We start from the raw sequence: 13,646 nt of genomic DNA, 5'->3' as shown, positions 1-13,646 counted from the left end.
TGCAGGAATCAAATGAGGTGATACATGTAAAAGCACCCAGCACAGGGCCTGGCATTTAGTAAGTGCTCAAGTAATGTAAGCTGCCTTGTCATGTCTGACTTCGAAGTTCAAGCTCTTGGTCAAACAAGACTCCTTGTTTGAACCCTTGAACCCTTGGTGAGGTGGTCTGTGCAGGACAGAGCCATGGGAAGAGGTCTGGAGTTAAGGAAGCAGGAGATAAGAACTGGGATCTTGGTTCTTTTACTCTGGGTGAGTCACTTTTGACCTCTTTGTGTCTATTTCCATATCTTTATGATGGCACTATATAATTCTTATCCTAACAAATCTCACAGGGTTACCATGAGAAGGAATGAGAGCTAATAAAAGGGGAAATTACTGTGAACTGTTAGCTTAGCTTTCTATACAAACCCAGGGGACTATTAGTTTTGAGTGATAAGGAGAGAGCGTTACTTTCTCTCTGGGAGTTGAAATGGGAGGTGGGCTCTTAGGTATATAAAAATAGCCACTTGCAAGGAAACCTTTTCACAGGCGTTAAGTCACATAAAACAACTCACAGACAGAAAAGTTAGAACGGGAGCAGTATCATTCCTAAACATTTCTTAGAGCTCACACTGACAAGTAGAGACAGCAGTAAGATGCTAATTGAGAAGATGCACTGTCCTGCTGATTTGACGATTTGTGTTCACCCTGCACAGTGAAAAGATGGGTGACTCAAAAAGCAAACTCTCAGCATATTATCAACATCTGGAAAACAGGATATCCCTAATTTCCAGAGAATCACTATATAATAATTAAAACTGTTCAAATTTGGCTCACTTAACAATTTTAGACAGGAACCAAATAAAACAAGCAAGAGACAATAACGATATTTTCATTCTGTTTAATTAAACTTTGAGCACTACAAAAAGGAGCGACAATCTACCCACCATCATAGCTTCAATATGAATAATAAAAACGAATATGAATTCACCTTCACATCTTCATCCAGTTTCATAATCTTCTTAATACGAGCCAGTGGGAGTTCCTGTACTCGGAAATCTTTCTGAAATGAGTAACAAAAGGCACATAAATGGTGGGGACAACCAGCAGGGCACGACAGGCACCATGAAACACTGTGACTGGCCTAGTTCCTCCTTTTTGGAAAAACAGTAGGAGAGGAGGTACAGATTAAAAAAAGAGAATCCAACTCCCGGAGCAAAATTCTTCTTAGCCCATGCAAAGCTTCAAGCAATTAAAGGGTTTCAGAATAAATTTATGATGCCATCTACCAGCACCCTCATGAAAAGCAGACCCAAACAATATCAGATTCTTTGCTGGCACAATATAGAGATGCACTATGAGTGTTTCCTCTGTACCTCCCCCACAAAGCTTACCAGGTCTGCAATATGCAGGTTAAAATGAGATTTTTGCCTCAGGGGCATTCCTTTAAGTTGCCAGGTCTTTCTTCTATTCTGGGACTACAAGGGCAAGGTGCAGCACCAGACCACAGTGACCCACAGCTGTCTTCAGCCAGTACTGGCCAGCACTGGCTACTTTTGACCTTTACACTAAACTAACACCAGAAATCAGGGAGGAGGGCCTTTCCCACCCCAGCAGCAAAGGCCTTGTCTCCAAAGTTTTCTTGGGGGTGGGGGCAGGAGTGGAAGAGTATGGGGGAAAAAAGGGTGAATTGATTAGCTGCCTTTTAGAACAGCCCTAGCACTTTTTCCTTTAACCAACAAGACTGGGCTGGGAGGAAACCACATAACTTTAATGTGGATAGGATTTTAGGAAAGGGCTTTTTGACCAGCACTACTTCAATTATTTGTGATTTAAGCCCTTTTTTATTCTGATACTACTGGTACTCAAACACATGCCCAGTGATGGATGCAATTCTAGAAATAAAAATCAATTCTAGGTTTCAAAGCTGCAGTGAAGAGAAAGATGCAAAGGCAGAGATTGGCTAAAATCAGCGAAACCTCTATTGGGTCAGGTGTCAAGTGCCAGATTCTGTAAGTGGTCTGAAATGTGACTCACCAAGCCCAAGGTGCTCACCGGAGAATTTGCACCATCACTTTATGGAAGGAGCAGCTATTGGCTGAGATTTGGTATACTGAACATGCATAAGTGAACTTTCTTTTCCAAGACCAACAACAGAAACCCTCAACTATATGCCAAAGAAGGCAATGGGGCCTTTTGGGAAAAGGTCACCAGCCTCCCCAGAATCCATTTTTATAACTACAGAAGGAAGAGCTTTATTATGATAGAATGTACACTGAAACACTGGATTTCTCCTCATAAACCCAACAAGTAGCTTGGGACCACTCACCTCTATAAACTTCCAACACCAATTTTTTATCTTTTCCCTTCCCAGCTTAGGTAAAACATTTTCCATAAAGCCTCTACTAGAACTAACCCTGGACTGGAGGAGCTTTACAAGTTCAAATTACTAAAATCTCACCCTAAAAAGACAGCAGGATATATTTACTGTTCTCATTTCTCATTCATGCAACTCAACTAAGAGTGAGTGTATGGGACCCACTACTGCATAAAAGATGCAAATCTACTCTTACCTTTGAACAAATTATAGTTTAATTGTTAGAGACTGCCATAGAAAAATATTATAACCCTCTATGCTATAGTAGGGTCGGGGTATAAAATCCCACAGGGACAAGAAAGGAAATAACCCGCTGGGGGTGGAGGCAGGGGAGGGGCTGGAATGAACGAGAGGACTGGCAAATGCTCCGCAGAAGGGCTGACATCTGAACTGTGTCTAAGGGATGTTACAGAATTTGCTTGTTGGAAAAGTAGGAGAATGTCATTCAGACAAAAGCAGAAGGACAGCAACACAAAAAACATGGTCATTTAAGTTTCAGATGTATGATCTTAGTACAGACAGAAGCAGCGGGAAAGAGAATGCTGGCTTGGGGCCAGATCCTAAAGGGATTTAAAAAAACATTTAACCACCGAAAACAATCACTGGTCTTCCTTCTTGTGTGGCAGATCTCACAAAACGATGATGCTCAACAGAAATGCCAAGAGAATGCTGGGGATAATTCCTCTGGAAGATCTCCCAGGAGATACGCACAGCACAAGATTATGGCCACAAGGCCTAATAACTCGCTTGCACGTGCAATGCTCACCCAGCTTGCTTATTTATGTATTTCCACACAACTGCTCTAAGATTTCTTCCTTTCTTTCTTTCTTTTTTTTTTTTTTTTAAAGATTTTATTCATTCATTTGACAGACAGAGATCACAAGCAGGCAGAGAGGCAGGCAGAGAGAGAGAGAGAGAGGAGGGAGTAGGCTCCCTGCTGAGCAGAGAGCCCGATGCGGGACTCGATCCCAGGACCCTGAGATCATGACCTGAGCCGAAGGCAGCGGCCCAACCCACCGAGCCACCCAGGCGCCCACTTCCTTTCTTCTTTTTTTTTTTAATAAGTCAGTCACAGAATGACAAATACTATCACGATTTCATTCATACATAGAACTTTTTAAACAATATATTTTAAGAGTTTTGGGATTTTTTTTTATTTATTTGAGGGAGAACACAAGAGGGGAGCAGGTCAGAAGAAGCAGCAGACTTCCCGATGAGCAGGGAGCCTAATCTGGGGCTCGATCCCAGGGTCTCTGGGTTCATGACATGAGCTAAAAGCAGACACTTAACCGACTGAGCCACCCAGGCGCCCCAGCTCTCAAGTTTTTAACCAAAACCCAAAGGTGATAAGAAGACCTCCTTCCCCAACCTGAGAAAGAGAAAAATATTACTTTTAGAATTTCTATGAGACTGTTTTTCAATCAAAAGAAACAATAAAAGGTCCCACCTCACAGAGGTATAAAATGAGACAGAAATTTACCAAAAACAAAAGACAAAAAAGAAACAAAACAAAACAAACAAACAAAAAAACAACAACAAAAAACCTTGCTCTAAGTCTCCCCCTCAAAAACCTTTTCTTTCAGGAAACTTTCTCATGATCCCCAAATCCTGAGATCTCAAGGGGCAGTGTGAGAAAAGTGGATCTTCAGATATGTATGTGTGGTTCATTACCGCTGACAACAGCCCAGGCTTCTATAATCTCATCCGAGCTTTCCAGTCATGTGTAAGGGTTTACAGCAAGCTTACTAGAGAGGGCATGCTCTCACCAGCCATAGGTTGAGGTCCACTTAACTGCCTTTCAATTCAGTGACCCTTGTCATTGGCAATCATGCAAATGATGTGAATACCATTTAACTTCTGATGCTGATCCAAGTGGAAGAACAACCGACACATACTTTTTTCCCCTGCCCTTGGGAGTGGTATCAGAAGGTAGAAAAACAGATTTTCTCTCAGAAAATTCTCATGCTCCTGACTGCAACCAAAGAACTACATTAAAAATGCGGCCATCTGAAACTGCCGAGTTTCAAGAAGTCTGAATTCACTCAATGAGAATCTGGAGCCAAGGAAAAGTCAATGGGTCTCAGGCTGCTCTAAAGAATATCCGGAGTTTCAAATAATGATGAGAAATCTTTTCCAGGCCTACCCAGTCAGGCACTCCAGCGAAGTCGAGATTCTGATCCTCTCCAAAGCAGTGATTCTCAACCTTGGCTGTCTGTTAGAAACACCTGGGGAGCTTTTAAAAGGCAAGAGGACTGGGCTCTACCCCAGAGTAACTGAAACAGAAATTCTAGAAAGTGGAGTCCAGGCATCATGTGTTTTGCAAACTCTCCTGATGACTATGACCTACAGTGAGGATTGTTAAAGCCTTGCTACTCAAAGTGAGGTCCTTCCTTAGACCACCAATGCCATCACCTGGAAGCTGAAAAGAAATCCAGAATTTCAGGTTCCACTCCAAACGTACTAAAGCAGAATCTGTACTCTAACAAGATTCCCGTGTGATTCGCGCAGACAATAAACTTTAAGCAGCATGGCTCTACAGGAAGGGCTCAAACAGCACAAGACCTCTTTTCTCAAAGTCCACCAACTTCCACCTCCAAGATCTTGTTTAAATAGTTATCTGGCTTGACTGCAATGTTAAAAATGTCCTTGTCCAATCTGAAGGCACCAAAGAATGAAAAGATGTACCTGGCAATTAAAAGAAAGTGGCCTATGCATCAAATTACAGCTAAGCGAGGGCTGAAAGGGATGGAGGGAATATGGGGTGGATGAGATATTTTTCAAGACTCAGCACTGTCACCTCCCCACCTGCCCCAAAAATACAAAGTTAGCTTTTTCTTCCCTGCTTTCAAAGAGGTCTTCGGAGGAGTTAAACTCAATGCCAAGAAGTCTGTTAATTATTGTTCCCAGAGCTCTGCTGAGCAGGAATACAGTATTTTACACAATCATCCTAGTATACAATCATTTTGGTATGATTTTTAACCAACTTCAATCCCAGCTGAACGTGACCTGGATTTACGGATAATTACAACACCTTTTAAGAGTGAGAAGAACGTAATGGCCAGGCGGAGATGAAAGACAAATTGCTTTTGCAAACCGACTGCAAAATGATTGAGGCCAGAGTTCCCAACACATCAAGAGAAAGATCATCTAGCAAACTTCAGTTTGTTTCTTGGACAATCTTTGTCCCAGTCTTAGGGAGACCACAACACCTTATGGATATTCTCAGAAGTTTTATTTATGTTTGGACAGTCTGAACATACGAATTTTTAAAAAATCTGTTAGACATTTTGAGATGTCAACCTAAGAGGCTCTGATTTATCTGAGAAAGTCTGGTTTAAGTGTTGCTGAGTTCTGGAAAGGCACAGGCTAAACGCGCAAATATCTGGCCACGTTACACAGGCCGAGGGGCAGTCAGAGAAACAGAGGCCTTTATAAGCCACAGGCAGAGGGAAAAGCAAGAGTGTTACAAAGGGAAAGAGCGCCCCAGCTTTCCTAGACAGCATTCTCACTCGAATTTGCTATTGATGTTGTTTTACACTAAAGCTGAGATGGAGGAGTCTGGTTCATTCAAATATTTATCGTGCACCTATTACATGCCAACCTTTGTTCTAAGCATCTGATGTAAGAGACCCCAGGGTAGTGGTCTAGGAATCTTCGTCAAAGGGAGAAAACCATGGTCATCAACAGAAGAATCATTAAAGACAACTGTCCTCCCTGCGGGCCTTTCTCTTGATTCATAAAATGTGAACTAAAACTGAATCCCTCAAAACAACCCACTTGGAACGTCTGGCAGACTAGCTAGCTATCTAAATAATCAAAGTTGGTTAACACCACAGTCCGGTTTTTTGGTGATCAAACCTGAACATTAAACCAAGTCGAATAAAAATCAGAGCCCAGAGTGTCAAAGAGATATCTGAATACCCACATGCTTAACAGCATCATTCACTACAGTCAAGAGGGGAAAGCGACCCAAATGCCCACTGACAGATGAATGGCTAAACCAAATGTGGTACACAAACAGACAGGGAATACTAGCCAGCTTCAGAAGGGAGAGAAATCCTGCCACATGCTACAACATGGATGAACTCTGAAGACATTATGCTAAGTGAAACTAAGCCCGTCACAAAAGACAAATATCGTGTGATTCCACTTATGTGAGGTACTCAGAGCGGCCAAATTCAGAAACAGAAAGTAGTTACCAGGGGCTGGGGAGACAGAGAAAGGGTACTTGCTGTTTCAGAGGTATAGTGTTTCAGTTCTGCAAGATGAAAAAGTCCTAGGATTGGTTTTACAAGAATGTGAATATACCTGATACTACTGAACTGTGCATTTTAATTAAAATTGTTAAGATGGTGCATTTGTTATATGTTTTTTACCTATCAAAACTTAAAATACAGAAAAGTTAAATGCTGAGCTGGAACCCCACGACTTTATCTGGGCACTTGCCTGATCCTGGATTTTGCTTCTACACTCAAGCTGGAGTGTAGACCTGCAGCACCGGCCTAACCCCATCACAGCCCAGGAGGGCGCTAGCTTTACGCCAGTCCAACTCCTACACTAAAACCTCAGCAGCTTAACTGTGAGATCATCCACTCAAAATATGAACAAAATACCCTACTTTTTACTTAATGATTTCTTTTGCTCCTCTCTCTTACGTCTGAGGCAGTATAGAGAACCACCACCTTCACACTACAGAAACAATGACTTCTCAGTGGAAATTCATTGTGAACACAAGCCACTGTGAGAAACGCCAAGCCAAGTTCTGTTGCTGAAAATACCCCATAAAAACAAACATGACGCACAAGTACATCAAAATATGAATCTTTTTTTTTTTTTTAATCCCTACAGTCACTGGGGGCATTTACCATAATGAGAAGTTGTTTTATTTTATTTACTCATTACCTGTTTCTAGTTTATCTCCCCCACAGGAATGCATGTTCTTCGAGTGTAATGATCTTGTCCGTACAGTTTGCTACCGGATCCACAGTATCCAGCACAGCCACAGCAGGTGGACAGTAAGTATTTGTTGAGTAAACAAACTGACCTCCTATGTTTGAGGTTTAAAGGCCACTAGCTTTAAGAAAGTGCAACGTTAGTGCTACGTTAAGGAGTTCAGTGTCTGCTCTACCAGGATGCCTAATGCCTTCAGGGCAGGAATGACACATCTAAAACAGACAGATCCTTTGGTATTTGCTAAAATGGCACCAAATGAAACATTCTTCATTAAGGAAATAACATTACACTTTGAAAATATTCTAATTTTAATGCATTACCTCCTGCTACCACTGCCGTACCACTCTACTCCTACCCTCACTGTTCTACCCATAGAGTAACCCCCAGCTACTCTGAACTTCCTGCTGGTCCTCAAAATGTTAAGACCCTTCCCTCTGGGCCTCCAGGCCTTTAATGAATGTCATACTCTCTGCCCAAGATATACTTGCCTACCCTTCCAACTGGTGAATGCTTCTCTATTTCAGTATCTAGAAAAATGTCCCTTTACTTAAAGCCTCCCTAACTCAACCAGGGAGAATTAAGTACTATGTCCTCTGTAATCCCAGAGCACTTTGACTTTTTACTGCTTCAGACTCATCACTGTGCCTGACTCAGTAAGTATTTAATAAATATTCACTGAATAAATGACTCTGATTGTAATTACTAGACTGCAAGCTCTGCAAGGGCCAGGGTAATAGTTGATTCTTCTAAGTCAGTGGCTCTCAATGAAATGATTTTAGCCCTCAGGAGACATCTGCAATGTTCGGAGGTATTTATGGTTGTCACAACTGGAGGAGGATTGCTACTAGATCTAATGAGCCAGAGATGCTGCTAAACATCCTACAGTGCACAGGACAGACCCTCACAACAAAGAATTATCCAGCCTAAAATGCCAATAAAGCTGCTGTTGAGAAACCGTCATCTACGTGTATCGTTTAACACCCAGAAAGAGTGCCTGCTTCCAATAGATTTGTTGTTGAATAAACTGTCCAACAGTGTTTACCAGATTCTAGAAATTTGGCAGAGCCACTGAATTAGGACTGAAAAATGAGCTATAGCTGGTGAAGGAAGGTGAGAGCTCTGCTTTTCTGCATCTCTAAAAGATATGCCTCACATTAAGCTACTACCTCTGAGTCAAAGCATCCACTATCCACCCACATGCCTAAGGAAAGTCAGTAAGATACAAAAAAAAATCCTTGTAGTCACCTCATCTAAGGTAAATTATATTTTCTTGTTCCCACCCAGAGGTCAGGAATGAACTGTGCTTATGTGCTTGAGGTTAAAAATGTTTTACTCTAAGTACTGGGTTATGCATTTCACAGCTCTTTACACTCTGCAAGTTTCTCATTCTTTCTTACCACTGTTAAATTCCGGATTTCTTCCATGACACGAGGCCAGAAGGACTGTAGGCTTTGCTGGGCATCACTGCTGCTAGTACCACCAAATCCTCCTTCTGTGGACATTTTGACAACTGCAAACAAACACACACATGAGATAAATTAGAAGTAATAAAGACAGACTTTCTGTCCAGGTTATTTATATCCATCCTTATGGCTGTTTTCACTAATTCATTTAATTTTTCAATCTGAGAAGGTATATAATCCTGCTGAAGAGGTTTTTTAACACAGACTTAAGTGTTAGCAAAAACATATGGAAAAAGTTTCTCCTTCTATCCAACTTATACTACCCAGAGACTATCAAGGAGCTCTAACTAGAAAACCTAAAATTAGTAGAAATTTAAACTGAAATCTTTTTTTGTTTTTAAAGATTTTATTTATTTATTTGACAGGCAGAGATCTCAAGTAGGCAGAGAGGCAGGCAGAGAGAGAGGAGGAAGCAGGCTCTCTGCTCAGCAGGGGCTGATGTGAGGCTTGATCCCAGGACCCTGGAATCATGACCTGAGCCGAAGGCAGAGGCCTTAACTGACTGAGCCACCCAGGCGCCCCTAAACTGAAATCTTAATGTGAATCAAGACCTTTTAATGTCTTGTCTTAGGAGGAGACAAAAAGGGCAATTGGTTGGTGCTCTATCTGGTCCACAATTTTCAATGCCATTCCCTCCAATGTTTTTTTTCTAGTTCACCTTGGTTTCCCACACTCCATGCCGTAACTTAAGGGTCCATTGCAATGACTAATACTGTACAGAAATGTAAACCCAAGTCTTAAAGGAGCCCATTTTATTCTTTTATTCTTTTGTGGTCCCATTTCTTTGAGGCTACTGTGGATTATTATTTCTTCCACCTCAAGCTAATCTGCCTCAGAGGGCACAGAAGCACTGAAGCTTTGGCCAATAATTGAGTGGGTAGCACCAAGTCTCTGAACTGAAACTACTTCCCAATTCTTTCCTTACCTGAACTTTTCTATCAGGAACAAAGCCAAAGCATACCATCAACGGAAAGCTTTAAAGGTGGCTGAAAAATACTGAGAAAGATGAATAAGGAACCCTGTACCAGTTTTAACTGAAGATAATATTGTAGTTTTATAAGATTTACGGGGGAAAGTAAAAACTCCAGGTGGCTGAAATGCTTATCTGACAAATACTTAAATGGAAGAAAACAGTTTAATTAAACACAAAGAATAAGAAACTTAGTGAGGTCTTAAGAATTTCCATTCTGGGAAATTATTTAAAAAGGTAACAGGGGTGCCTGGGTGGCTCAGTGGGTTAAAGTCTCTGCCTCAAGCTCAGGTCATGATCCCAGAGTCCGGGGATGAAGCCCCACTCAGCAGGGAGCCTGCTTCCCCCTCTCTGCTTGCCTCTCTGCCTACTTGTGATTCTGTCGAATAAATACATAAAGTACTAAAAATAAATAAATAAATAAGGTAACTAAACAAATAAATAAAAATTAAAAGGTTTAACATGCCAGTGACAAGATGCTGGCAGAGAGCTATGTAAATCATTAAGAACCAATTCTGAAGGGCTGAGAGAAAAGCACCAAAGTCAGGTGTCACATGACTAAACCTGTTCCTTTCCAGACCCCATGCTGGGCAGATCGCTCTCCGTCAGCAGAGTGGAATGAAGACTGATAAATCTAGGTTTAGACGGAAAATGCTTGATTCCCTCTTAAATGTTTGCCTGGGACTGTCCAAGAGGGCTCTAATTTTTTTTTTCTTTCTTTTTCCTTCTAAAGGAAATGAGGAGAGGAAAGAGATGGAAGGAAAACAAGAGTACAATCTTCAAAGCAGATTTCACCCTGGTGTAATGACATTAGTGGGTGATGATGTAATGGGAAAAGATTTGGAGCCAATTTCTGGTGCTGGAGGCCAACAAGCAGCTCTATACATCAACAGAAACTCTTAAGTACTAGGAAGCAATATGATCTTGGAGTTTCTGGAGGGAATTAAAGTGAAGAGTGTTGAAGCACAGTTGAAATGACTAAATAAAATCTTCAGTCCTCAATAACCAAGTATGGTCCTCTCAACTCAGCTCTCATGACATTTTCATTCATCACCATATGCACAGGGCCTATACGCTACTCTCTTAGATACACTGAGAACAAAGTAATCTTTGAAATCTAAAATCAAAGTAATCTATTTATTTATTTGACAGACAGAGATCACAAGTAGGCAGAGAGGCAGGCAGAGAGAGAGAGAGGAGGAAGCAGGCTCCCTGCAGAGCAGAGAGCCTGATGTGGGGCTCGATCCCAGGACCCTGGGATCATGACCTAAGCTTTAACCCACTGAGCCACCCAGGCGCCCCTAAAATCAAAGTAATCTAAAGAAGTTTATTTTTAACAGATACTTACGAGGTACTGATGACAACAAAGAGAGGCTCTGACCTTCTATTTTTATTTTTTAAAAATATTTTATCGGGCACCTGGGTGGCTCAGTGGGTTAAGCCGCTGCCTTCGGCTCAGGTCGTGATCTCAGGATCCTGGGATCGAGTCCCGCATCGGGCTCTCTGCTCAGCCGGGAGCCTGCTTCCTCCTCTCTCTCTCTCTCTCTGCCTGCCTCTCTGCCTACTTGTGATCTCTCTCTCTCTCTCTGTCAAATAAATAAATAAATAAATAAATAAAATCTTTAAAAAAAAAAAAAAAAAAATATTTTATCTATGGGACGCCTTGGTGGCTCAGTTGGTTAAGCAGCTGCCTTTGGCTCAGGTCATGATCCCGGCGTCCTGGAATCGAGTCCCACATCGGGCTCTTTGCTCAGCAGGGAGCCTGCTTCTCCCTCTGCCTCTGCCTGCCATTCTGTCTGCCTGTGCTCTCTCTCTTCCCCTCTCTCTCTCTCTGATAAATAAATAAAAATTTAAAAAAATATATTTTATCTATTTATTTGAGAGAAAGAACATAAGCTGGGTGAGGGGCAGAGGGAAAAGTAGACTTTCCACTGAGCAGAAAGCCCATGCAGGGCTCAATCTTGGGCCCCAGGGATCATACATGATCTAAGTTGAAGGCAGATACTTAACTGACTGAGCCACCTGGGCTCCCCTAGACTCTAACCTTTTAAAATGGAGCAAACAAAACACTTTTTCTAGAAATAAAAATAAGTATCAAAAACTTAAAAAAAGAATTTAACCTTTTATTGTATGGATCCATGGACAGGCCTAATCTTAGCAAAATTTGCCACCCGAGCTGCTATAGTCAAGGGAGGAAGATGCACACCGCGCCATGGCCAGTGTAGGATCTTTGCACGCTTGCTAATGATGGACAGGCTCAGTCTGAATGAGATTTAGAAAGCTGGTAGCAAGCTTTGGTTGTCCTCTAATCTGTTCCCACAAACATTACGAAGGCACACAATTCAAGAAGCTCCTTTAAATTTTATCCGTGGACAGTCTGCTTTTAAAGTTTGAGGTATCCCAACTAAGGCTGTGCTGGTGTGATCAGTTCCCAAACGTCTGTGCAGTCATTAGATCATGAATCAGTCTGGCTGGTGCAGAGCTACACACTGTTGGGAATGAGGGTTAGGTACAAAAGAGAAGTTAGCAAGTCTTTCTTTCTGGAACTGAGAAATGTATTAAATTTTTAAATGTATTAAATGTTTAAATTTCTAACTTCAGAGGCCTATCTGCATTAGAAAATCACAAACGGATAATAGCAAAATATACAAGTTAATAATAATGTCCTTTGTATTTTATTACATCATTAAAGTTTAGGACTTAAAAAAAGACATCAAGAGCCATGGAGGCTCACCCCTCTAAAAACCTTCTCACAGCTCTATTCCAACCTCTGCCAACCCCCACAATCCCATCCCAGGTGGTCACTCAGCTTCAATATGAGCATCTCCCTCCCTGGTTCTGGGAAACTGGCTTACTGGTAAGGTGCTCTTTTCCATCTTTGGACAGCTCTGACTGTTCTTTATATTGTTATATTTGCTAAGTTCCATTTGAGCTCTGGATTTAGAGTTACAGCCCTTGTGATTTTTCCGTACAGAAACCTTTTTTTATAAATTCCTGACTTCCAAAACACAGGTATCCTCATAAGAAACAGAGGATCTTCTCACAAGGAACATGATTTCTAGCATCTTTGCATAGAGATGATTAGTAGGGTAATTCTTTCAATACCTCTTGAAAGAATGTAAATTGTTACTATAAATTCCTAGAAAAGGTTGACTACTTTTATTAAAAAGGTTTTCCTGAGGGGGGCGCCTGGGTGGCTCAGTGGGTTAAAAAGGTTTTCCTTGGGGCACCTAGATGGCTCATGTCATGAACTCATGATTGTGGGATTGAGCCCCACTTTGGGCTCTGCACTTAATGGGGAGTCTGCTTGTGGATTCTCTCCTTCTCCCTCTGCCCCTCACCCAGCTCTCTCTCTCTAAAATAAATAAATCTTAAAAATTTTTTTTTTCCTCAAAGTAGATTCAGTCATTACATGGAGCTTTTAAAAATTAGACCAAATCTAGGGGGCCTGGGTGGCTCAGTGGGTTAAATAAAGCCTCTGCCTTCAGCTCAGGTTGTGATCCCAGGGTCCGGGGATGGAGCCCTGCATGAGGCTCTCTGCTCAGCGGGGAGCCTGCTTCCCTTCCTCTCTCTCTGCCTGCTTCTCTGCCTACTTGTGATCTCTATCAAATAAATAAATAAAATCTTTAAAAAAAAATTAGACCAAATCTCAAACAAAAGATTTTATAAAAACCAATTGGTGTTCTCAGTATTTTCTGGGGCACAGGATTTAAATAACAAAACCTAATCAGCAAACAAATTTTGCTCACTAAACCACCCAACAAGCAAAAAAATATAAACCAACCTTAGTTAATCTTATCACTTCTTACTTTAGTAATTAAATACATTAATTATAACTAAGTTGATTTTGCTACAGAAACAGCCTATTCATAACATCTACAGTCTATGGAAAATGTGCCAGATC

General features: G+C 41.4%; 1 protein-coding gene across 10 annotated transcripts in view; it reads right to left on the bottom strand.

Annotated features, from left to right (window-relative positions):
* NFYC (nuclear transcription factor Y subunit gamma) overlaps positions 1 to 13,646 on the bottom strand; it is a 68,493-nt gene that overhangs the window by 21,102 nt on the left and 33,745 nt on the right. For 9 of the 10 annotated variants that reach the window (XM_059138331.1, XM_059138335.1, XM_059138337.1 and 6 more), the window contains 2 exons: positions 8,707 to 8,819; positions 971 to 1,042 (listed from right to left, as the gene is read on the bottom strand). In XM_059138331.1, coding sequence (XP_058994314.1) covers positions 971 to 1,042; positions 8,707 to 8,811 — 177 coding nt within the window. In that variant the 5' untranslated portion in view covers positions 8,812 to 8,819. Of the gene's footprint in view, positions 1 to 970; positions 1,043 to 8,706; positions 8,820 to 9,697; positions 10,094 to 13,646 lie in introns of those variants that run through there. The other variant, XM_059138336.1, reaches the window with a different exon arrangement.

This window comes from Mustela lutreola, chromosome 10 (genome assembly GCF_030435805.1).
Source record: "Mustela lutreola isolate mMusLut2 chromosome 10, mMusLut2.pri, whole genome shotgun sequence".
Taxonomy (NCBI): domain Eukaryota; kingdom Metazoa; phylum Chordata; class Mammalia; order Carnivora; family Mustelidae; genus Mustela; species Mustela lutreola.
The sequence above is the reverse complement of the archived record's forward strand: the minus strand, read 5'-3'. Positions and strand labels throughout refer to the sequence as shown.